Source organism: Elephantulus edwardii, unplaced genomic scaffold (assembly GCF_000299155.1).
Source record: "Elephantulus edwardii isolate Elephantulus edwardi_28Jun2011 unplaced genomic scaffold, EleEdw1.0 scaffold00186, whole genome shotgun sequence".
In the NCBI taxonomy this organism is placed as follows: Eukaryota; Metazoa; Chordata; class Mammalia; order Macroscelidea; family Macroscelididae; genus Elephantulus; species Elephantulus edwardii.
Genome location: NW_006399936.1, coordinates 568,559 through 592,895, shown reverse-complemented (window position 1 = coordinate 592,895; position 24,337 = coordinate 568,559). Strand labels below are relative to the sequence as shown.

General features: G+C 50.2%; 4 protein-coding genes across 5 annotated transcripts; 2 read left to right on the top strand and 2 right to left on the bottom strand.

The window, feature by feature from the left end:
* Positions 1-2,057: 2,057 nt before the first annotated feature.
* On the top strand, positions 2,058-4,887 carry COPS6 (COP9 signalosome subunit 6). Its single transcript, XM_006896484.1, has 10 exons — positions 2,058-2,149; positions 2,358-2,483; positions 2,928-3,059; positions 3,386-3,474; positions 3,556-3,618; positions 3,909-3,956; positions 4,041-4,155; positions 4,243-4,335; positions 4,419-4,519; positions 4,636-4,887. The coding sequence occupies exons 1-10, from the start codon at positions 2,083-2,085 to the stop codon at positions 4,774-4,776; spliced, it is 975 nt and encodes a 324-aa protein (XP_006896546.1). The 5' UTR covers positions 2,058-2,082; the 3' UTR covers positions 4,777-4,887.
* An 874-nt stretch (positions 4,888-5,761) lies between these two features.
* Positions 5,762-13,023, bottom strand: MCM7 (minichromosome maintenance complex component 7). Its single transcript, XM_006896483.1, has 15 exons — positions 12,883-13,023; positions 11,662-11,741; positions 11,179-11,343; positions 10,894-11,018; positions 10,639-10,819; positions 10,375-10,512; positions 9,883-10,032; positions 9,619-9,733; positions 9,403-9,534; positions 9,126-9,209; positions 8,461-8,854; positions 8,114-8,197; positions 6,962-7,130; positions 6,102-6,211; positions 5,762-5,963 (listed from the first exon to the last, which is right to left on the bottom strand). The coding sequence occupies exons 1-15, from the start codon at positions 12,911-12,913 to the stop codon at positions 5,762-5,764; spliced, it is 2,160 nt and encodes a 719-aa protein (XP_006896545.1). The 5' UTR covers positions 12,914-13,023.
* A 135-nt stretch (positions 13,024-13,158) lies between these two features.
* Positions 13,159-17,192, top strand: AP4M1 (adaptor-related protein complex 4, mu 1 subunit). The gene is made up of 15 exons (XM_006896482.1): positions 13,159-13,393; positions 13,503-13,591; positions 13,937-14,043; positions 14,128-14,224; positions 14,379-14,489; positions 14,579-14,659; positions 14,880-14,942; positions 15,038-15,104; positions 15,197-15,250; positions 15,672-15,778; positions 15,880-15,974; positions 16,234-16,278; positions 16,499-16,549; positions 16,692-16,803; positions 16,949-17,192. Exons 1-15 carry the CDS (start codon positions 13,336-13,338, stop codon positions 17,171-17,173), a joined length of 1,362 nt encoding a protein of 453 aa, XP_006896544.1. The 5' UTR covers positions 13,159-13,335; the 3' UTR covers positions 17,174-17,192.
* Positions 17,193-17,321: 129 nt separating this feature from the next.
* On the bottom strand, positions 17,322-23,218 carry TAF6 (TAF6 RNA polymerase II, TATA box binding protein (TBP)-associated factor, 80kDa). Of its 2 annotated transcripts, XM_006896480.1 has the most exons (14): positions 23,001-23,215; positions 22,796-22,882; positions 22,533-22,686; positions 22,159-22,215; positions 21,952-22,071; positions 21,553-21,698; positions 21,383-21,460; positions 21,179-21,280; positions 20,915-21,097; positions 20,591-20,665; positions 20,327-20,452; positions 19,755-19,928; positions 18,093-18,290; positions 17,322-17,838 (listed from the first exon to the last, which is right to left on the bottom strand). In XM_006896480.1, exons 1-14 carry the CDS (start codon positions 23,154-23,156, stop codon positions 17,458-17,460), a joined length of 2,037 nt encoding a protein of 678 aa, XP_006896542.1. In that variant the 5' UTR covers positions 23,157-23,215; the 3' UTR covers positions 17,322-17,457. The 2 variants fall into 2 exon arrangements, with proteins under 2 accessions (XP_006896542.1, XP_006896543.1); XM_006896481.1 differs by lacking the exon at positions 22,159-22,215 and having other exon boundaries at positions 17,333-17,838; positions 23,119-23,218.
* Positions 23,219-24,337: the final 1,119 nt, after the last annotated feature.

Here is a 24,337-nt window from a genome sequence, read left to right as displayed (position 1 = left end):
GGGGGAGCAAGACCTGGCAGGTGAGACTATCTTACCTCACCGTATAGTAATTTTATCTGTGATTAAAATTCGTATAGAGTTTATGTAGATGAAGCTTCCATTTGGAGTAATTAGCTGAAGCCCATATTGTAGTTAGTGGTAGTCGTTTCCCAAAGTTGCTGGAACAAAGTATCACAAATGAGTGGCTTAGGAAAATAGAAATATATGTTATCACAATTTTAGCGACCAGCAGTCCAAATTCAGGGTATTAACAGGCCATGCCCTCTGTGAAGTCTCTAGGGGAGGATGCTTTTCTGTCCCTCCCAGTTTCTAGTTAGTGGCCCAGGTGTCCCTTAGCTTGCAGCATCACAGGGTTTCCATCTCCTCTGTGTGTGTGTGTGTGTGTGTGTGTGTGTATCTTTTTTTTCTTTTATAAAGATACTAGTACTACTGGATTGGGAGCCCCTTTATTTCAGGTTGTATAATCACATAGTCAAACTCCTCTATCTGCCAGATTTCTCAGTCTTCTGTTAGGGGGAGAGGGGTGTTAAACGTCAACTTCCTTTCTTCCAGACTCCCAACTGTAAAGATAAAACAATCATAAAAGTCACTGTGATCAGTGGAAAATATTTCCTGGTACCTGCTGTTTCTGAGCAATAGACCAGGCTCAGAGGGGTCACAGGACAGCCACCTCGCAGGGTCTCTACCTTTCTTCTGGAACTGATGTTTTGGAGTGCAATGTGATTGCACACTTAAAAAAGTCAGCTGGATAGAGGCCCTAGTGACATAATGAATTAAGTGTTGGGCAGCTAACTGAAAGGCTTCTCCATCATAAATAAGTAGCAGTCTGCTACTATCCATAGAGTTATTGTGAGTGGCAAACCACTAACCACAGTGATTTTGGTAGACAGAGGGAGGTGTGTGTAAAATTTGCTTGGACTAGGTTTACCAGAGGTGAGGTTTATGTCAGTCTTGTGGAGGTGGCAAGTAAAGGCAAAGAGGGTGTGTGTGTGTGTGTGTGTGTGTGTTTGTGTGTGTGTGTGTATGTGTGTGCCCGCGCAACACCTGGAAGGAGAAAAGGCAGAATATCCAAATGAAGTCACTAGAGACCAGGCTCCCTGCCTCCTAGATTATTCATTTAAAAAGTATTTAGGTACCTCTGTGTCAGGCATTGTTATACACGGGGCTATAAAGGGAATATAGTGATGAACAAGACTTTAAAGAGCCGGGCATGTGGGAGTAATGACTGAAGCATGAGAGCAAAGAGCAGGATAGAAAAGTGCGAGGCGAAGGGAAGGCAGACAGGCAGGTCGTATCACTCAGGACTTCTTCAAAGGTCATGCTTAGGAGGAGTTTGGAGCCTGAGAGAAATAACATGGCATTTCATTCATTCTGCAACAGCCTAAAGAGCTAGGCATTTTCCCCCCATTTTTATTAATTTTAATAAACATTTATAGTAATTTTGGATTTCTGCCTGTTCTCCCTGCCCACCCCTCCCCACCAGTTCTCTCCTCTCTTTGAAAAAAAAAAAGAAGGGGAGCTCTTGTGGCCTAGTGGCAAGAAGCTGTACTGCAATCCCAGAGGTACACGGTTCAAATCCACCAGATGCTCTGCCGGAGAAGGGAGGGACAATTTCCTCCTGTACCAGTCAGATCTGATTTGATGGTACATGCACAAAAAAATAATAATAAAGTAAAAAAAGAAAAGAAAAAGAAAGAAAAAAATTCCTTCATGGGTATACAATTCCCCCATCCCTCCCGCACCCCCCGCACCAAGTACACTTTTCTATGCAACCTTAATTCTGGACTCCTGTGCTAACCATAATAGTCATATATCGCCTCTAATAAGAGGTAGGCATTTTATAGAAGGTCATCCGCTGGCGAGAGGCGAGGCCAGGGTCTGCAAGATCCGTCGGGCTCCGAGGCCTTGGGAGGGGTCACCGGCTTTCCCGCCGCAAGCACGGTCCGGTGGGAACCGCGGCGGCCGCCCAGGTCCAGCCGGCTCCCAGCGCCTTGACAGGCACGCCCAACTGAGCATGCGCGGCCGCCCCGTGCGGAAACGGCGGCGGAGGGGGCGGGGCCACGGCTGGCGGGCGCGGGGAAGATGGCGGCGGCTGCTGCTGCTGCAAACGGGACCGGCGGGAGCACCGGGATGGAGGTGGATGCTTCAGGTAACGGGACCGGCGGGGACGGCTTTTGGAGACCGCCCCTTTGCCATGCAGTGGGGTCTGTCTGGACTCCACGGGAACAGTCAAGAGGACAGGACGGCTTCATCGTGTTGTGGAGTAACTCGCAGGAGGGATGGAGGGCCCGGGTCTGCCGTCTTCGGCGCCCGTCTCTAGGATCTGGACTCTGATGCTCTCTCCTCTCTGCCCTCAGTAGTCCCCAGCGTGATGGCCTTCGGGGTGACGGGGAGTGTCTCCGTCGCTCTTCATCCCCTTGTTATTCTCAACATCTCTGACCACTGGATCCGCATGCGCTCCCAGGAGGGGCGGCCTATGCAGGGTGAGTGTTCGGGGAAATTCATTCTCCAGCCCCCTTCCCTTTGGTTACCTTCCTCAAATGGTGAACTTTCCCCCTTTTACTACTTCTCTCTTCCCCCCCCCCTTGAGGCCAACTCCTCCCTCCCCTAAATTGCAGCTTTCCCCTATTCTTAGTTTATACTGATCTCAGGAGATTAAGGAAAGTTCTGGATTCCTTGTGCAGGCAGTTGCCAATTCATTACATCTTATCGTTAGCAGTCTGTTCTAATAGACTGTCACAGCCTGACGTTCGCTGATGTTAACATTCTTAGATGTGCACTCGCAGGAAGATGCTGATAATTTAAAAACAAACAAACAAAAAACCCAAACTTTCTTAAAAAAGACCTTAGACTTAACAGAACTTATTCCAGAACGGAACGCATCCCAAGTTGAGACCACCTATGCTCATTTGTGTCTTTTCCCGCAGTGATTGGGGCCCTGATTGGGAAGCAGGAGGGCAGAAATATCGAAGTGATGAACTCCTTTGAACTGCTGTCCCACACCGTGGAGGAGAAGATTATCATTGACAAGGAATATTATTACACCAAGGAGGAGCAGTGTGAGAGGGGAATAGACGTGGGGGAGAGGGGTGGGAGCAAAGGGCAGTGGAGAAGATGAGAGGTGGGACGCAGACAGGGTTGGGAAGAAAGAAAACGGGTTAGTGGGATGAGAACAGGGTTGAGAGTAGTTGAAGACGTCACAGGAAAAAAGGACACATCCTGGTATGCCCCTGTTCCTCCAATAAAGGATGAGGAAGACAGACTAGAGAGAGTGATTCTAAACAGATGTAAGGGAAGAGGGGAACAGATGGTGAAGGCACACCAAAGAACTGTAAACTAAGGGTGGTGTAAAGAAATAACTCAACTTTGGCTCTTTCCTCTCCAGTTAAACAGGTATTCAAGGAACTGGAGTTTCTGGGTTGGTACACCACAGGAGGGCCACCTGATCCCTCTGACATCCACGTCCACAAGCAGGTATATATATGCTCTCATGTGCGTGCAATAGTAGAAGAGGGAGGAGCCTTAACATTCTTGTCTTACTCTGGTTTATTGTAGGTGTGTGAGATAATTGAGAGTCCCCTCTTTCTCAAGTTGAACCCTATGACCAAGCATACAGATGTAAGTAATGGCACTCTGCCCACTTTCACTCATGCAGATACTATTATCCTCTGATCCTCTGCTGTCTTTGCCTGCAGGGCGTTACTTTTCTAATGGGGAATGCTTGAGTTGAACCTCTGTCCTTCAGCTCTGACTTACCATGTTTAACTCTGAACCTGTTTTTCTGTGTAAAAATCATCATTTCTACTTCCCTAAGATCTTGAGAGGATCAAGGAGAAAATGTGAGAAATAGCCTAACAGAATTCTTGGCACATTTTATATTCGAACTATTTTCCGTCTCTCCTTTACAGCTTCCCGTCAGCGTTTTTGAATCTGTGATCGATATAATCAATGGAGAGGTAATACCCTACCTTTCAATCCTCAGATCCTGTTCTTGGCCCGTTTCCTGCTTTTGACCCTGTGTGGGGTGCTTTGCTCTGTAGGCCACAATGCTGTTTGCCGAGCTGACTTACACCCTAGCCACAGAAGAAGCTGAACGCATTGGTGTAGATCACGTGGCCAGAATGACAGCCACAGGCAGCGGAGAGAATTCCACTGGTAATGGAGTAGAGGAGTTTCCGGGCAGGTAGGGGTACAAGGGAGGCCATGTGCCTTCTCAGCCTTCACTGGTCCTTATTCTCACAGTGGCTGAACACCTGATAGCACAGCACAGTGCCATCAAGATGCTGCACAGCCGGGTCAAACTCATCTTGGAGTATGTCAAGGCTTCTGAAGCAGGTAGGATGAGCGCCACCCTGGTACAGTTTCCCCTTGAGGAATCTGCAAGTGCCGTATTAATGCAGCTGTTTTTATACCTTTAGGAGAGGTCCCCTTTAACCATGAGATACTGAGGGAAGCTTATGCACTCTGTCACTGTCTCCCCGTACTCAGCACAGACAAATTCAAAACAGACTTTTATGATGTAAGTATGAAACCCTGAGTGGGGAAGGTGGGTTTATCTTGCACACAAGACTTGAGATTGGTGCTTTCTAAATGTAAAGTACCCCCAGGTGAAATGATTCTTTTGTTCCCTCACAGCAATGCAATGATGTGGGGCTCATGGCCTACCTTGGCACCATCACCAAAACTTGCAACACTATGAACCAGTTTGTGAACAAGTTCAATGTCCTCTATGATCGACAAGGCATTGGCAGGCGAATGCGGGGGCTCTTCTTCTGAGGGTATCTGAAGGATGCTGCACTGGGGTCAGACAACTGTCCCAGACGGGAGGGAGGCTACACTCTTTTTTTGAGAAACCTGTTATTAATAAAAGGGAGCAGCCCCTGAGCATCCCTTCCAGTGGCTGTGTCCTATTAGGCACCACACACGTTTCTTGGCTTGGATCTTCATTCCAACTCTCGAGTCCCTATTCTTGACTTTTTTTAGTGATGAGGCTTCACTGCTCCCACCTAAGTGATAACTTGTTCTGCCTTTTAAGTTACCCTAAGTTGTCTCCTAACATGTCAGGAGAGGAAGACCCCAGTCAGGTGCAGCGACTACAGCAATGGCCTTGCCATGTCAGAAAGTAAGAGGATGGCACAGGATAGAGCAGTGTTCACATTTTTTTTTTTGAGCAGAGAACATGCTTTATTGAGAAGTAGATATAGAACAGCACATTCTACCACAAGTGTTCACATTTGTTCAGAGTGGCTGCATTGACTAACAACACAACTTCAACACATCTAGGCTAACTTGAGAATGATTTAATGTTTCAAGTTTCTTTTTTACAAAGGGAGGATTACTAGACAAACTGCAATTGTTGTTTATGTGCTACTGGGACAACTAAACCTGGCAAATTTCTCAAGTACTGCCTTCTATACAGATATACTTGCTTTACCATGAGGTAGATGTACTTGGTGATTTAAAGATGAGATAATGCTTGCTGGTATCACTATTAAAGGAAGGAACTTAATGTAGGAAGGCTCAGCATACAAGTGTAAGACCCTCAACAAGTTGGGCTGACAGAGTGACTACATGATCAGAACAGCAAAGAAAATTAAGTTTTATAAACACTTTTATTAGCAAAGGAAATGAAACAAGCATAAGCACTAACTAGGGAAGGAAGGGCTACTTCCCTTTGCCCCCAAAGTTTATTATTAAGCCTTCAAAAGCCAGTTAGCACACGGTGTGCAGAGTAGACGCCAGTGTTCAGAGGAGGCTGTAATCAGACGAAAGTGATACGTGTCCGGGCAGTATTGACCTGCCAGACATTTAACTCCTCATACTCATCGAGCGCTGCCTGGAACTGTGCAGGAGTGAAGCCTCGGGATATGCAGCGCTGCTCTGCTTCCGAAAATCGTACACTTTGGCCACCAGAGACCAACTCCCGAATAGTCGCAAAGATCACATCTGCTGGTCTCTGAGTCCTACAGGCAATAAGTGGGTGTGTAAGGTCTAGTATAAACACCGTTTCAACAGCAGCTGATATTAGAATTCTGAGCCAATTTCATATATCCGTGGGTAAAGAAACTCTGTAAGTAAGACCTCATGCTTCAACTACTCACCTAGCTGCTTGCCCCTTGTCTCCTAGAAGGGAGTCCTTTGACATCTCCATTAGCCTGATGGCTTCATTCACATCTTCCTTCTCCACAACGTCCACCATTCGAAGTCGTGCCTAAGAGGAAGGGAGGGTAGAGATGGGAACAAGAGGAGTGAAGCAGAACTGAGTCAGCGAAGAGTCTTATTATTTCAGCTTTAAGAAAAGTTGCAAAGCTCATTAATTCAAAACAGAGACCCTCCCCTCCTTTTATCACCCCCAAACATCTGCAGTGTTGGGCCGGCACTGTCAGACCGAGACAAGTGCAATGCCCAGGGCAGCGTCCAGCAATTGCCCAAGTCTCCGCCTCTCAACACTGGCCAGTCCATGTTCAGCTGTCCTGTGAGGGAGACCAGACCTTTCCGAACTCCACTGGGCTCCTCACCATGCCAAATGGGGACTGAGGAGACGCCCCTTAGGTGGCCACTGACTGGTGGAGAGGTTGTGTCTCAGGGGCTCGGGAAGTGCTAGCTCAGCAGTAGGTCAGGTAATCACACTACCTGCACGAACAGCACTTTGGAGCCCCCAGGACGAAGGTCCAAGACGTGTGAGCACCAATGATGGTTTCGGGCAGGGTTGTGAGGTGGACCCACCCAGGCCCTCCCTAAGGGTGGAGACCTGGGAGGCCCCCTTTCCTTCCTCAGACGCTGCGCACGCCCTACCGGAGCAGCAAGTACCCACAGTGCGGTAGCACGGAGAGGACCACTATCTGCACTGTCAGCACTTTAGCCCCAGCAGGGCCTGAGTGAGAGGCAGGAGGCAGAGAACATGGCGTTAAGGCAGGTTGTCAGCATTCAGACCATTAGACAAAAGGGACCACACACTCACCAGAGCAGTAGAAAGCCGCAGGATAGCCAGCAGGGTCCGGGCAGAGGTGTAGGTGGCATCCTTACTAGCCCAAGCCTCTCGCCTCATCTCCACGTACGCGGCTGTAATGTAGTCAGCCAGAGACTCGGGCACTGCAGGCTGTTTCTCACGGCACATAGCTATGTAACGTCTGTGGGAAGAGGATTGATTCGTGGAAAACAGAAAAGGGAAATGGGAGCAGTGACTATGTGGGTTTGGTTTTTTTCTGTCCACAGGGGGTCTTCATTTAAGAAAACTCAGGGAAGAAAAACTTGAGTAGAAAAGAGTATCAGTGGATCATTTTGGCTTGAATATCAGTAACAGATTTCTTCAAACAATGTCACCTGTTGGTGCAGAGTTGAATCTGACTCAAAGGGCCCCTACAAGCCAGAGCAGAACCGCACCACAGGGCCCCAGCCTGTAAATTGTGCAGACTGGCATGGTGTTTCTCCTGTGGGACATCTGGGGGGTGTGCTGGTCAACCATCCTGTCAGCAGCTGAGTGTGTCAGCAGCACACTAATCACTGTGCCACCAGGGCTTCTTTCAAAAAGTATAAACAAAGGCCGACTGCCATGGATTCCAACTTAGCAACTCTGAATTGGGTTTCAATTATTGAAGCAATAAATCTCACAGGAATGAACAGCCTCATCTTTCTCCTGCAGAGCAGCTAGTAATTTAAATTGTGTGCCTTCGGGTTACAGCTCAACCCCTGACCACTAACACCGGAATTCCCTTACAGACCCCAGCAAATTTCCAATTACATTCAACTTCTCTGGGCATATACTTAAAGAGCAAAAATAACTACTTAAATAAAGAGGTTGGGTTAAACAGAAGGGAGGCTAGAAGCCCTTACACTGTTGCTACTAACATGATATCCATGAAGGAGAAACCAGTTTTGCCTACAATTTGTGCCTGTCTCACTCCTAAGACAAGGCAGTAGTATCGTCAAGGCAGCATCGTGACATCCCCTTTCGTCGGGACTGATCTGGCCAGAATCAAGGGACCTGTTGCTTTCCTCATTTAAAATTCGTTACGTTTCAGAATGAAATTTCAATACAGAAGTTCAAAGACTGAAAGCTTTTTGTGAGACATACACAGCCCAAACTATTCCAGCCTTTATCCTGATCTCCTACCTCATGAGCTTCATGTCCAAGGGTTCAAACTGTGCTGGGGGCTGCCGGCTGTGCTGGTGCACGTAGGTGATGTGCTGGGCCAACCTGCAAAGACAAAGTAAGCGGTCATTCTTTCTGGTGCTATATACCCAGCACCCCGACTCTAAGAAATGTCCCTCTGCTGTGGGAGAACCTATGTACCCAGAAACTTTTCATTTGCCCTGACCCATGATTTACTAAAAGCTAAGGGGTGGCCCACTTACGTAAGAAGTGAAGGTGTTGAAGTTTCATCAGTTAGAAACTTCGAATGTGTTTTTTGTAACCTCCCTCCCTTAGGGGACTGTTTCTAGGTACTGAGCTTTATTCACCTGAGGTCATTGTCTCGGTCAGGCCGGTCCTGGATCAGCCAAAGAAGGTCAAATCGGGAGAGAAGTGCAGCAGGAAGCTGGATGTTCTGCTCCAAGCTTCGACGAGGGTTATAGCGCCCGTAGGCAGGATTGGCAGCAGCCAGGATGGAGCAGCGAGCATTGAGAGTAGTGAGAATGCCTGCCTTGGCGATGGATATCGTCTGCTGCTCCATGACCTCGTGGATGGCTGTCCGGTCAGCCTCCGCCATCTTGTCAAACTCATCGATGCAGCACACACCCTGGTCAGCCAGCACGAGTGCTCCGCCTTCCAAGGTCAGTTCTCCGGTCACATTGTCTCTCAGCACAGCGGCTGTAAGCCCTACTCCAGAGGAGCCGCGGCCTGTTGTATACTGGCCTGAATGGCACAGTCAGGATTGAAAAGCAGGCATGTTTACAAAAGATAAAGTACCACAGAAACAGGAAAAGGGATGTAATAAGCCAGAATAGTGAGGCAAAGTCTGCCCAGGATCACTTTATTTTCCCTACCCTAATACTACCTGAGGCAGCTAAAACCCATGTGGGAACTCCTGTCACTAACAACCTGCTCTGTCCTCCACCCCCACCAAGACCAGAATAAACAACACTGGGTCTCCATGCAAACCTTTCCCTCAGTCAAGGCTACTCACTGCGAGGGGCCAGGCGGTCAATGTAAGACAAAAGCTGAGACTTGGCCACACCAGGATCTCCCATCAGACAGATGTTGATGTTGCCTGGAGGGGAGACCTCAAGTTGACTTTTCTTCTAAAACATGTTAGCCAACAACAGGAAAAAACCACTTCTGAGGTCTATTCTTTATATTCAGTATTACTTCTTCCAAGTCCTCCCTATGCCCATGAGACCGAGATGCCCCTTCTTCCTCCCCAGATGACTGTATCCATTCCCGCACTTGTCTATGTCTCTCACCTCTGATCTTCATGCCTCGAGGGGACTGGTCCACACCTCCCACCAGCAGAAGCAAAAGTGCTTTCTTCACATCTTCATGTCCGTAGATCTCGGGAGCGATGGAAGCTGCCAACTTTTCATAAAAATCTTCCTCTACAGAGTGAAAACTATTCATTAAGAATAAAATGGTCTCGAGAAACAGAAAAACCAAATTCCAATCCTTCCCCTGCTCCTTACCAGCAATCTGCCTCAGCTCCTCACTGCTCAGCTCTCCAGCCCCGGCCTCATCATCCTCACTCTTATTCATTTTCACGATCCGATGCGCCTCCAGGTAAGTCTCTGAGAGTAAACCCTTGGGCAAGAAAATGCTGGGATATGGATGAAATCCCTTTAACCTTCTCCAGCCATTCAACTGACTGACAAAAATTTTAGATTATCTTCATGGCCAATCAAAGAGGGAGAGGAGAAAAAGGAACATCCCCTCCAAATTTCCTTCCTTACCTGTACTATCTGTCGGAACCCAGCACGCAGGATTGGCAAGAATATGCCAGTGACACTGACATGATCGCCGGGTTGGGCGATCCTTGTGTTCTCGCCTTCGACCATCACTGTGATGCTCCGAGGGATATTTCCCACAGGTACCTGGTCACTCTAGGGGAGGGAAGGGCCCATAAGAAAGGAATAGAAAAAGCAATAGATCACATGTTCTAACTTCCTCTCCCATCCACTGTTTTCTCCCTGTTTATCAGACAGGCAAACTCAGGCGAGTGTGTAGGCTGCTGTGGTGGTTAGACGCTATGGAAGGTGGCTCAGATTCAAGGTGGACCTTATGTGCAACAAAATAAGAGCCTATAGGAGAAAACAGACCTTTACCGTCTTCTCAATCTGTAAAGTTCGGGCTGAGGTTAAATCTTTCCATTCTTATTCCCACACTGAGTACAAAGATTGAGCAGACTTCCTCTATCTACCCTGGACCACATAACCCATACTAACATGCTCCTGCATCTTCATCTCCTGGAATTTGATAAATTTGGATCCACGTGTCTGGAGATAGAGCCGCCCACCAGAACGGTTGGTCTGGCACTCCTGGCTTGGGCACATGATCAGAGGCATGAAAGTTGGAGACTGGATCTAGGATGTGAGAAAAGGAACACCAAAGAGGATTAGGGTAAAGAGCTCATTATAACCAGTAACTCAAATTACCACGGAACTTCCCTGCAGAGATCACTGCCTCCCTGTGCCTTTCTGAAAGCTTACCGGCTGGTAGGTCTCTGCTCCGCACTGGTCACAAGTGTAAGTGGCCACCACCATCCTGGGTTTGACTTCGGACACACGAGTGACGATTCCACGGACAGTTACCAACTTGCCAACAGAGTCTGCCCGCACTTCCCGGATCACACGAGGCTTGTTGCTGCTTGGGCCCTGAAAATACAGCTCACTGAGAAGACAAAAATGGTCATCTGTGGGGCTTTGGAGAATAAACTTCCACCTCCACTTCAAGGGGCCACTCACAATCTGCGCATGAGTTCAGGAGGGTACTGGTTCTGGGGGCTGCGGGCAGCCCCAGGGTCCCGGGTCCGCTGTTCCATCATCAGCCGGTGCTCAATGTAAACATCTAGGACATCTTTGCTCACTACCTGTATACAAGGACAAGAACAATCACTTGAGTAGCAAAATAAAAAAGGAAAGAAGACAGATAACCTCGGCTCCTCTTCCTATCAGTACAAAAAGCACTTCTATGTGAGAAGCTTTGGGTCAGATACACACACTGCCCTTCATTTTCCTCCAGCAACTCACCTCCCTCTCCTTGTACTGTGGTAGCAGTTCTTGGACAGCATCAGCAAAAAGCCTGGAATAGCGCTTGGCATTCTCACAAATTGAGTCCACCAACTCAGGGTCATCCTCAGCTACGTCATCCAGGTCCACATACATTGCCACTTGTTCCCGATGAGCCAGCTGAACCTGGAGTAGGAATGAGGTATCACAGCATCAGAGTCAAATTTAATGATCAAATATGAAAAAAAAACACCATTACAAGTTCTGAGCATGCAGTGAAAAAACGTGTAAGAAAGCAGTACTAATAGTAATACTATGCCCTCAAAACCGCCTCCCAACACCTAAAAACCACCTATTATTATGAAAATAGCTATTACATTCATGATAACATTACACAGCATGCTGTATCTGTCACTTAAGGACAACTTCCCTGGCTGAACCAAGCTACATTTTAACTCTTTAAGCAATAATACCTCATTCTCTCCATTTACTCTTAAAACTTACCAACTGGTTCCCATATTTAAACTGCTTCTTGCCCGATTCACCATCCTGGTAAAACTCCTGTAGAAACTTCTTAACTTTTTCTGCAATAAAAATGCAAAACTATAAAGAAGAGTCTACTTTCAATACCTAACCAAAAATCTTGACAACAGTGGAAAATATCTGCCTGTGCGTGAGACAATCTAGAAACCAGTCATGGATATACCGAAATAAGTCTACGAATTCGGCCCCCAAACTGCATGGAATTGCTTTTCACAAGTCAGTAACTAAAGAGGAAGCCCGGGGTCCTGGCAGTTAAAGAGAATTTACCCAACACCATAATGGAAATTCTCAGGTCCCTCCTTCCAGGGCCACCCACACCTGCAGCACGGGACTGTCAGTTCTGAGCCTTTTCTTCCACTCACATGATCTCCTCCTCACTCTCGGGCTCATAAATCTCCGCTCTCCCTGGGATCTCTGCCACTAGGCCCCTCTCCCCGCCACCGCTTCCGCTCTTAGTAAACAAAGAAGCACATGGGCCCAGGATCCAGCCGCCTCACAGCCCGGGATTCCTCCGCCCAAGGCGGGAGCCCGTCTGGCGATTGGCCAGCTTGGCAGGAGCCACCCCACTGCCCACACCACCTCCCCTCCCAGCCTCCCACTAAATCCCTTCATCCCAGGCACGCCCCGCCCTGGGTCGCTCGCGTCGAGGCCACCGCGCGCGGAAGGACACTGTTTACACACGACACTCCCTCCAGCCGCCTCGCGCAACTTCCGCCCTGCCTTCATTTCCGCTCCGAGGTTGGCCTGCGATAGCCAATCCGGGCGCACAGCGGCTCCGGCCTTCCCGCCCCCCGGGGGTTCGGCGCGTCTCCCCAAGACGCGGGAATCCACAGAGTTCTCAAAATTGGGGCTGCAAGCGAGCCCTGGAATCCTTCAAACAAGGCCACCTAAGGGGCTGATCTCGCTCAACTTCCAGGGATGTTATCGCTCCCGATCCCCACCAGGACACTGACCCTTTCTTGGGTAGGGTTCACCGCCCTCCTTCGACACTGAAGCTCTTAAGAGCCTCCCAGATGCCGTGTGACTTCACTTCGCCATCTCTCTCTCCCCCATACCCCAGGCCTCGCGCGCCCCGGAGCCTGATGACCAAAGCCGCCTCCCCCCTCTCCCCCCATTACAGCCCAGATCAACAGGTGGAGGCTGCGCGTACAGAATGCCCCTCCTGGGCTTGCACACCCGTACCTTTCTCGAGCGCGTAGTCCTTTAGTGCCATCGCTGCCCCGGGGCGCGAGGCAGCAGTTGGCGGGCTTGGGGGACGCGCGCCGCGAGAAGCAAAGAAGAGGCGCGCGGTGGACTGCGGCCGAGCAACCGAAATTGGCGCGAAACGTCTCCCCCCACGTGACCTGCGCCGCGCCGAGCGGACCAATCGGAGAGGGCGGACGGCTGCCCTTCCCACCCGCTGCAGGCCTCGGCCGCCGCCCGCTCCGGCCAATCACCGGCTCGGCCTGGGCAGAGTGACACGGAGGAAGTGGGGGTGTAGGCTGGGGTAGTGCGGGCGTCCGGTTTCCCGCGGTCCCAGTTGGCGCGGGCGGAGGCGAGCGGCTCTTAAAGGGCCAGTCCACGCGCGTCCTTTTGTTTCGGGGCCGCAGGGCGGGGCAGGCCCGAGGTTTCACAGTCGTCTTGCCCAGAACGGCCATGATCTCCCAATTCTTCATTCTGTCCTCCAAGGGGGACCCGCTCATCTACAAAGACTGTATCCTTGACCCCGCGGGGCGAGGGTGGAAGGTGGAGGGACTGGGTGGGTAGGAGTAGTGCCCCGAGCCAACCTGTATCGCCGGCTTTAACTCCTTCCCCTCGGTCAGTACGCGGGGACAGTGGCGGCCGGGATGTGGCCGAGCTCTTCTACCGGAAGCTGACGGGACTGCCAGGAGACGAGTCTCCGGTTGTCATGGTAGCCACCCTCCGGGGTGGGGATTGGAGGGGGGCGTGGTGTGGAGGCGGCCGGGATGGGTGGGCGTCTCCTCCCCCCTGCAGTTGTTTCTATCAGAGGTTCTTGTTAAGAAGCACGTTCTCTCTAGTACTAGTAATCGAAGTCCATTAAGTGCTAATAACCACAGAAGCACAGTTTATGTCCCTAACCTGCGGACTCTGTACACCTTACCGTGGATGCTGGGGTTGTAAGAGAGGTTCCTCTTTACCCCAAATATGTACCCCAAATGGCATTGCTGTTAGAAGGGAACTAGGATGTGAACTTAGGTCTTAACCACTAGCCCTTTCCCCCCTCCTCCTGCTTCAGCACCACGATGACCGTCATTTCATTCACATCAGACACAGCGGCCTCTACTTGGTGGCCACAACTTCAGAAAATGTTTCTCCTTTCAGCGTCCTAGAGCTGCTCTCCCGGTGAGGAGGGAGGGCTGCGCTGGGCACTGGGAGTTGGGGATGTGAGCAGGATGAGAAGATGCCCACTCCTTCCTCTTTCTTCAGCTTAGCCACCTTACTGGGTGATTACTGTGGCACCCTGGGCGAGGGGACCATCTCCCGCAACGTGGCCCTTGTCTATGAACTGCTGGACGAAGTGTTGGTAAACTCCATGGACATCCGCCCCTCCTTTGTCCCCTGTTCTGATATATCGACTTCCCTGCCATGAGATCGTGATATTGGGAACCTAAGTTCACAGTCTTCCTTTGTAGATTTCTCTGCTGACCATGTAAAGACCCGCCTTTCTTTACCAACAGGACTATGGCTATGTACAGACTACATCCACAGAGATGCTGAGGAACTTCATCCAGATGGAAGCCGTGGTCAGCAAGCCGTTCAGCCTCTTTGATCTCAGCAGTGTTGGCCTGGTCAGTGAGGAGGAGGGAGAACATGAGAAAGGAGGAGGAGAGTTTTATTCAGGAGTATCCAACTCTGGATTGTTTTGGGTGCTTTACAGTTTGGAGCTGAGACACAACAGAGCAAAGTGGCTCCCAGCAGCGCAGCCAGCCGCCCTGTCCTCTCCAGTCGCTCTGACCAGGTGAGGTCAGGATCAAGTGCCAGAATCTCCCAGTTGTCTTGTGAGATTCCAGAGTCTAAGAGCCAGGCATATCTTTCCACTCCCTCCACACTTGGGTATCCCTTTCCTTCCTACCATATCTCAGCCCGAGAGTCCTAACTTGGATCACACCGTACTTTCTGCCTACCCATTTTAGAACGTAGGCTATACAGCTTCCACACTAATGCCCTCTCTTCCTCAGACTCAAAAGAATGAAGTTTTTTTGGATGTGGTCGAGAGATTGTCTGTACTGATAGCATCTAATGTAAGTTTGGATTCCCCAGTCCTTGAGCTGAGGATGGGGGGCAGAAAACATTTTGGGGTAATCAGAATCCTGGGCATTAACCTTGTCACACCCAGGGCTCACTGTTGAAGGTGGATGTGCATGGAGAGATTCGACTCAAGAGCTTCCTTCCCAGTGGCTCCGGTGAGAAGCCTGCAGGCTGGACCCAGGATTGGGTAGGGGCAGGCTCTTTGGTAGGTGTGTTAGTTATTTTTCTGGGTGTTCTCTTCTGACAGAGATGCGCATTGGCTTAACGGAGGAATTTTGTGTGGGGAAGTCAGAACTGAGAGGTGAGATAAGAGTAGGTCTTTCTCTCCCAGATCTAATAAATAGCCCATAGCTGTTGAGTCAATTTCAACTGATAGTGACCCTCATGGGACAGAGTAGGATTGCCACATGGGGTTCCTGAGGTTACAAATCTCTGTGAGAGAAGGCCGCCTCATGTTTCTCTCATGGAGCGGCAGATGGATTTGAATAGCCAGCCTTTTGGTTTGTCACCCAACACTTAAACCACTTTGCTACCAGGGTTCTAAGGTGTGTTGGTGGTGGTGGCATGTACTGTTGAGTCAGATCCCAAATATTTCTTAAAGAGAAATTGGATTATTTTGGGATAAGGCAGGGCATTGGGTATATTAAGGGCAGAACTTCCCCTATTTGCTGCCCTTCCCTCTTCAAATATGGTGTACAAGAGAGACGTTTGTATCTTTGCAGGTTATGGGCCAGGAATCCGAGTTGATGAGGTCTCATTTCACAGCTCGGTGCATCTGGACGAGTTTGAGTCTCATCGAATCCTTCGCTTGCAGCCTCCTCAAGGAGAGGTCAGGATAAGAGCGGCCAATTATATTTGGTTCTCCATGGGAAAGGGAAGTAGTTCAGGCGTGAGGCGGCCACAGTGACCTCTGCATCGCTCTGCTTTCAGCTGACTGTAATGCGGTACCAACTCTCAGATGACCTCCCTTCTCCTCTCCCCTTCCGGCTCTTTCCCTCTGTGCAGTGGGATCGAGGCTCAGGCAGGTAAGGCCCTTCGCCCATCCTGGAAATTTTCTGCAAAGCCAGCCAATGCATGTATGTTCCTCAGGTTTATTATGGAGGGTGGCATTCATGATAAACACTCCTCACCAAGTGGACTCAGCCTTGCATATGAGGCTTGGTTCCTGGAGCACCTCCTCTGTGCTTGGGGCACAGTTATACAGCCAAACATACAGGTTTGGATGGGGAATGGTGAAGACAAGTTAGCCATGACCATTGTAATGGCGCTTTACCCTTCATCCAGGCTCCAGGTATACCTGAAGTTACGATGTGATCTACCTCCAAAGAGGTAAGAGTTGTCTAACCAGGCGTACTTCAGCTACATGAATAGGAGTCAGGATCAAGGTACTTCCTGCTGCTTTTCATTTGCCCACTAGCCATGGAATCTCATTTACTTAGAGGCTCCTAGTTTGGGAAGGGAATGGGGTGGCACTTACGCTGAACTTGTGACGTTAAAGAAGGATGGAACAAGTGACTGCATCCTTTTGGGACTTCATTCTTCTTTGCAGCCAAGCTCTCAACATCAGACTGCACCTTCCCCTGCCCAGAGGGGTGGTCAGGTGAGTGTGTGTTCACCAAAAGGTGTGAGGTGGAGTCTTATGCCTGTGTCCCTGAAGACGTTTCCCTCAAGGGCCTGAGCTATGGAGTACAGTGCCCACCCCCAGGAAGGTAGGGACTGAACCCAGCATTCTTCTTCTCCAGCCTGTCTCAGGAGCTGAGTAGCCCAGATCAGAAGGCAGAGCTGGGGGAAGGAGCTCTTCACTGGGACCTACCTCGGGTACAAGGAGGCTCTCAGCTCTCAGGCCTCTTTCAGGTATCATCTGCTGGTTCTCTAACACCTTCTCTGCAGGATTCATTTTCAGCCCTTGGCTCATCCCTCCCAGTGCAGCTGCTGCCCTCTTCCTGGCCTCTTGACTTCCCTCCACCTGTTTAGCAATCCTCCCCTCTGCCTTTCACAGATGGATGTCCCAGGCCTCTCTGGGCCTCCTGGCCACGGACCCTCCTCCTCAGCCCCTCCACTAGGGCTGGGCCCTGCAAGCCTCTCCTTTGAGCTTCCCCGGCACACGTGCTCCGGCCTCCAGGTTCGCTTCCTCAGGCTTGCATTCCGACCAGGTGGCAATGCCAACCCTCACAAGTGGGTGAGACATCTAAGCCACAGCGATGCCTATGTCATTCGGATTTGAGTATCCACAAGTGAGGACAGTGGAAATGGAAAAGGATCTATTTGGTTTCCAGTCTTCTGGCCTGAAGATTGGAGATGAACTCCTGGAGGGCTGAAAGCTTGACAGGCTCAGCCCTCCTGAGATGTCTGATCCGGAAAGATGGAGTGACTCAGAACTTAAAAATCAAACTTTTATTCTGAAGAACTAACTGTACAATTAAAATTAAGTGGAAGTAAACTACTACTTTTCTTCCACTCTGTGTGTGTGTGTGTAGAAGATGGTCAGCAGGTGTGTGAGAGACAGGATCAAGGAGCAGGCTGAGGGGAGCCAGATCCAGGCGGCTGGGAGCCATTAGCTTTTGGAGTCCCTGGGGCTGGAGGGGGACTGTCTCCAGCTTCCTGCTTTACCCCACAGAGGGTACTACCCCCAAGAGGGGAGGGGGATGATGAGGCAGGAGGCACTGGAGAAGGGTGGGAGGTGGGGCCTCCCTTGCCCTCCCCTGCTGAGGGAAGAGAAACCACAATGTACTTCTGGACACTGCCAGGCCCAGAGGGAGCAGTGCTGGGGGGTGTGGTTGTGGCTGTGGAGACCAGCTTGACAATGGGCTGCACGCTGGGGACAGTGGTGGTGACAGGGGAGGTAGTAGTAGAGCCCGAGCCAGGAGCTGACGTGCTGAGAGACAGGACCTGGGAAAAGACAAGACAGTGCCAACTGTTCTCAACCTGCTGCACAGGAGGGCCTGTTCCCAGAGGCTGGCGGAGGGACCCTGCGGAATGCAGGGGCATTGCTGAGGTTCTGCAACTGTGGCCCCACAGCAAAGTGTCCCTTAACTCTTCTTTTTTAGACCCAGAGCGAGTGGGTTCTACTTTGTGGCTACCCAGGATGCTCTGAGGTAACCTGAGCCACTCCCCATCCCATCATGCCACACAGTTCCCCTTACCTGTTGGGTAGTTGAGGCACTAGAGGACGAGGACATTACAATAAACTTGGTGGGTGGAGGAGAAGGCTGAGGAGGGGCAGCAGCTCGAGCAGATACCAGCGTCTGGACAGGCAATGCAATCGAACCAGGCATCTTTATCAAGCTAGAAGTCCGAGGGCCCGGCTGAGGAGCCTGGGAGAGTGTCAGCGTGGGCCGGGGCTGTAGGGAGAGAGGCATAAAGAAAATGTTCAATAAAACAAAGCCCTAAAAGGAAAGCCCTGGGATTTTTGGAGTTCTCCTCTAGGGTGGTAGTGTGGTATACCGTCGGAACCCACTTTAGTAGGTTTTCGGAGGGAAAAACCCCAATCACATGGGAGGAAACTGCCCATCCTTCTTCCACAAAGCAGCTGGTGGATTTGGACCACTTGCCTTTGGGACTGCAGTGCAGGTTCTTGTCACTCAACTACTAGAGGTCCCTCCATTAACCACCTTAAATGCACTTCATCTCTTCTAGCGTTGGGAGGGTGGAGGGACAGTGCAAGAGAGGAAGACCCTTGATGAGATGGTTTGATTCAGTGACTGGGATAAATGAAGGTGGGTGTGTCAGAGACAATAAGATGGCACAGGATAGAGCAGGGTTCAGGGATGTGGTACACAGGGTCACTATGAGTTGCAGGCAACTTGAAAGCACACAACAACAGGATGTTATTGCTGTTGTTGTTGTTATGTGCCGTAGAGTCACTTGCGACTCATAGCGACCCTATGTACAACAGCCCTAAACTTCGCTCTGTCCTGTGCCAATCGCACTGTCTCTGACACTCCCATCCCAATTATCCCAGTCACTGAATCAATCCACCTCATAGAGAGCCTTCCTCTCCTGCGCTGTCCCTCCACCCTCCCAAACATGATGTCCCTCTCTAAGGACCGGTCTCTCCTCACAACATGTCCAAAGTATGTTAGACAGAGCCTCAGAATCCTTGCCTACAAGGAGCCACCCAGTTTAATCCTTTCCAGGACAAATCTCTTTGTTTTCCTAGCAGTCCATGGTATTCTCAATACTCTTCTCCAGCACCACAGCTCAAAGGCATCAATTCTCCTATCCTCCTTGGTCACTGTCCAACTCTCTGATGCATAACAAGGATACTTCCTGAAATATTTCAGTGTCAGTTAATTGTTTTTGGAACAGTGAGTCTATATTCCCTCTATATATTTTCTTTTAATGCTTCCTAGTTCATTCACAATTTTACCCAAAGTTTCATCTCCTATACCCTCGGCATATTGTTAGGAGAGGCTGTTCCTTAGAGAGGGACACCATACTTGGAAATGTGGAGAGTCAGTGAAAGATAGGAAGACCTTCGACCAGAAGAACAGACACAGTGGCTGCTGCAATTGGCTTGCGTGTATCAGAGACGAGGCTGGCACAGGACTGGGCAGGGCTCCTGGCTGTTGTTCACAGGTAACTATGAGTCATACTCGACAGCACCCAACACCAACAATTATCTACGGTTGGGGTATCATTCACTTGAGGGCCCAAACTCCCCCAAGACTCCAACTCAGAGTGTCCTGAAGACCTCAAAAAAAGTGTGGGTGTCTGTAAGTGCAAGCCCCATCCTGACAAGAGCCACCACTCAGTCCCTCCTAGATTTCCCTTCATTTCACCTTCTCTCTTCCTCTGTCACTGACCTGAGTGATAGTCAGGGTAGTCCTGTTGACCTGCTGAGCCTGCAAAGCGGCCTGGGCCCGAGCCTTGACCACATGGGAGCAAAGGAGGGGACCCAGGGAGCCAAATTCTGCTCGATAGGCATCCTGATTGTCAGGTGGTGGGCGCAGCTTAGCCAGCACTGGGGCACAGTGTTTCTGCAAAGAGAAGGTAAATCAAAGTTGAGTGGAGAGAGGGGTTGATATCCTAGGAAAGCGACAAGGAAAAGAGAAAAAGAGAGTGCTGATATATTCCTGCTAGAGGCCAAACTATCTTGGGATGTCAGTATGTGTAAGGAATGTTGTGGATTTCTTTCTAAAGATAATATGGGCACCAACTGGTATGAATTTTCATTTAGCAGCTATTCTGGTAAGCAGTATCTAAGGAGGCCATTGATCCATGGGGTGTTTATCTTGCTAGAGGACAACACAGAAACATTAGGGAACAATGAAGAGAGACAGTGTGTGTGAGAGAAGAAGGTGGAAGAGTATGTGTGTTTGTGTGTGGGGGGGGAGAGAAGGTGGGAGTAAGGGGTTAGGAAGGGGGCTCTGGTCACCAGGAGAAGGGTCTGCACGTGGTCAGCTCCGATGCGATCGATATTGCTCAGCACAGGGCCGTCCAGGACACTGCGGATCCGCTCCCCCTCCTGTTGGAGCCGTGGCAGAATAAGAGTCTTGATGACCTGTTGGAAGGTAAGGGGAGAGAAGGCAGGGTCACCAGGTCACCATACAGTCTCCCAGGTTGGGGTGGGGGGAGGGTGTTGTCCTTTGTAACATCATGACTGTTTCCCCTCCCCCAGGGACTTCCCCTGGGGCCTAACATCATGTCCCAGCTCTGCGAGGCCTGCAATGGAGCCATAACGAGTTGTCCACGGAGTCTTCTCATCCACCCAGCTCTGTAGGGGGAAAGAAAAAATTCAGATCAAGGCTAAATGTAAGGACTTAAGTATTTCACAAGCACTGTTAGAAAGTCGTTAATATTATACAGAAGTATAAAGTCCTTCAAACTACTTTCAATTCACGTTCTGTTTCTTCAGCCCCTTGTTTCTGATGTCACTTCCCCCAACCAGACCAGACCCACTGCAGGTTTTGGTGACTCTGTCATTACTGCCTGGGGACGGCTGACATTTCATGTTTTCACTCACCTTGGTGAAGGTCTTGGTGATCCGAGACTGGATGTTGTTGGTGGTGGTGCTGAAATGTTTGCAGATCTGGGCCACCAGGCGGGCAGCAAAGTCCCGGAGGGCCCAGTGATTGTCCACATCCGGTCGTAGGCACAGCTGTCTGCTCACGATGCAGGTTACCACAGCTGGGATCAGCTCATGTACCTGAGGGAGGTGTGGCGAGTCAGTGGGTTCTGATAGCTCTGATCCTTGGGAGAAGGTGGGCAGAGTGACAGGACCACTCACGTATTTTTCCAGATACAGCGTTGGGTTATCCATCAGCGCCTTCACCATACGCATCAGATAAATGAGCAAGGCCAGGTTGTTCTGGACCACATTCACACGGACCTAAGGAAGGTAGAGGTGATGGGTCAGGGAGATCCCACACATGAACTGCTCCTGCTGCCCCTCTGAACCTCATCCCAGATCCTGGGCTTCCCCGGTTCTCACCCCCTCTGAGATGAAGGTACTGAATCGTGGCAGCATCTGATACAGTCCTGGGTCTGTCGCGATGCTCTGCAGAGCTTCCTGTGGGAGGAAGGCAGCAGGTGAAGTAGGAACAGGGACCGTGGGATGAATCATAGATTCTCAGATTAAAAGCAAGGGGGAGGGGTCCTCACAGCTCTCTTGGCTTCACACGACCCCACACAGGCTTCGGTGATCTCCTTGTAGTAGAGCTGCTGTTCAACAGACAACTCGTGGATGCTCCGGGGCTTCAGCCGCAAAGGGGCTCCTTCTAGCAAGGGTGGTGCCTTCTTCTCTTTCCCTGTGTGAGTTGGAAAGACTAGAACATGAACTCCAGAAGAGGCCTCGATACCAGACAAAAAAGGCTCCACTCACTCCCTCCCACTCCCACCCCACCGCTGCCTGCCAAGGAGACCCGGCTTTCGATCCTTTCTAGGTCTCTCTGACCTGGGGTTTCACCTCTCACCCTTAACTCATCCACTTCACATATGACCCCTTGGCTTTGAAGCAAGAGTTAGGAGAGGCCTGGCCTGGCCTAGCCTAGCAGTACTGACCTTTGCTGTCAGCCGTAGCAGCCCCCTGACCTTTGCCCTTCAAAGGCCCGTCTTCTTCTTGGCCTGGCTTTGCTGACTTCAGGGGTTCTGTCGCCTCAGCCTTCTGCTGCTCTTTGGGAGCTGGAAGAAGCGATCACAGCAGGAGTGATGTGTAGAAGGAAAAAGAGATGCAAAATCAAAGTGACGGGTTCTGGGCACAGAGATTACCTGGAGGTGGATTCTCCGGTATAGCTGGCTGGCAGCCTTCAATGCTTAACCAATGAGCTGCAAGGAAGGTGTAAAGTTGAACTGCTTTTAGAGGGACACTGGGTTGTCACTCCATGCTGTTAGGTGCCATCAAGTGGCCTACAACTCATAGCAATTGTCTCTTGACACACAAACCCCCAGTACCCCACACTAAGGAATGTATTTTAGTTCTTGCTCCCCTTTTGTACAGCTCACCAGAGATCTCAGGGGATTGGTACCCGGGAGTTTCCTCAAACCCATCTATATCATCTATATTTATATATCTGTATCATCTATACACACACATTGTTCCTCCTTTCCCTCTTCCCTACCACCCTGCCTTCCCCACCCCCAACCTTTGAGGCAGACATCCAGGGGCACCCGTGGCAGAGGGGTATTGATGATGTCACTCAGATCAACCTCCTTCTCCTCGTAGAAGTAGAGCTCTCGGCCTCCACCAGAGGCGAAGCGAAAAGGAATGAACTCTTGGGCGTGGAAGCCATAGAGTGGCTGTATCAGAGGAAGACAAGACATTGAGATGAGAAGGAAGCCGTGGGCGCACACACAAGGTCCGGAAGGACGGAGTCTCTCCCTGCTCCCCCACATATATCCCGGTCACCTCGACGTTCTTTAGTTTCAGTGCGTAGTCAATGTCACTGGTGGTGAGCTTCTGCCGTTTCCCCATGTGCATGAACTTTAAGGCATCCTGGGACCAAGGGAGAACAGACATCAGCCCAAGACGCTGCGGACGGAGGGGGCCACCTCCTCCGCAGACGGAGGGGGCCACCTCCTCCGCAGTGCGCTGGGTGGAGGGGCTAGGTCACCTGTGCAATTTCCTTGATGCGGTAGCTGACTTCATCGGTGAGCAGCTGGCAGGTCTCCTCCTGAATCTGAGCGATGCCCATGGATTCGGCCACCACCTTCATCGACTCGGAGGGCAGCACAGTATTGCTGAGCTTCAGCTTCTTCTCCTCAGCCATTGTGGAGCCCCCCTTTCCTTACCCTCAGGACGATGCTCCAGGGTAGTGAGATGGAGACCCTGGCAGGAAGGGGAGAGACAAAGAATATGAGACCCAAAGAAGAGCGACTCATGGGAAGCCACACGGGACAACAAGAGCAGAGAGGGAAGGAACTCAGGGGTGTTTCTGTCCACTCCCACATGATCTGGCACTGAGTGGAAGCAGAAAAAGGTAGGAATCCAATCTAACTGAGCTAATCCTAAAACAGGCACTGTACAAATGAAATATGCCCCCTTACACCACACTGAAAGAAGCCCCAAAACTCAAATCTGCAGCTGTTCAGTTAATTCTGTCCTAGCAACTCTATCAGACAGAAACCCAGCAGCATTTCCAAAACTATAATCTTTAGAAAGCAGACTGCCACCCGGGGTGGCTGGGGGTTTGAACTGCCGATCTGTTAGTTACTATTAAAATATGTAACCACTAGGCAACCAGGGCTCCTTACAGTAGGCAGAAGTTATTATGTGCTGTCAAGTTGGAACCGACTCACAGATGACTTTCCAGCAGGTTTTCAAAGGCTGTCAATTGCACAGGAAGAGACTGTTTCTCTTTTTCCTACGAAGCAGCTGGTAGATTCAAACTGCCTGCCTTGGGGTTGGCAGTGCAACTCCTTACCACTAGGTCACCAGAGTTTCACAGCATCTGAATACAGACCTAAATTTAAATCTATGCTCTATCACTCTCGGTGTGCTACTTAAGCAGATTACTTAAATCCTCTCAGCTTTGGTTTTATCTGTAAAACATGGGTATCTTTCCTTCATTTGCCTTTATTTGGGGAAGCTCTGGGGCATAGTCGATAAGACGCAGGCATCTGTCCAATGATTTAAATCCACCAGTGGCTCCACAGGACAAAGACAGGCAACCTCCTTTCCTGTGATATACAGCCTCTTAAAAACCTTCTGGAAGTTTCCAACTCAATGACAATGAGTTTGAGTTGCAGTGGCCTTGTTAGTAGCACGTTTCACTCTTAATCCAAAGGCCACCCCGCTATGTTGTTGTTGTTATATGCCGTTGAGTCACTTGTGACTCATAGTGACCCTATGTACAACAGCCCTAAACTCTGCTCTGTCCTATGTCAATCGCACCGTCTCGGATACACCCATCCTGATTACCCCAGTCACTGAATCAATCCACCTCATAGA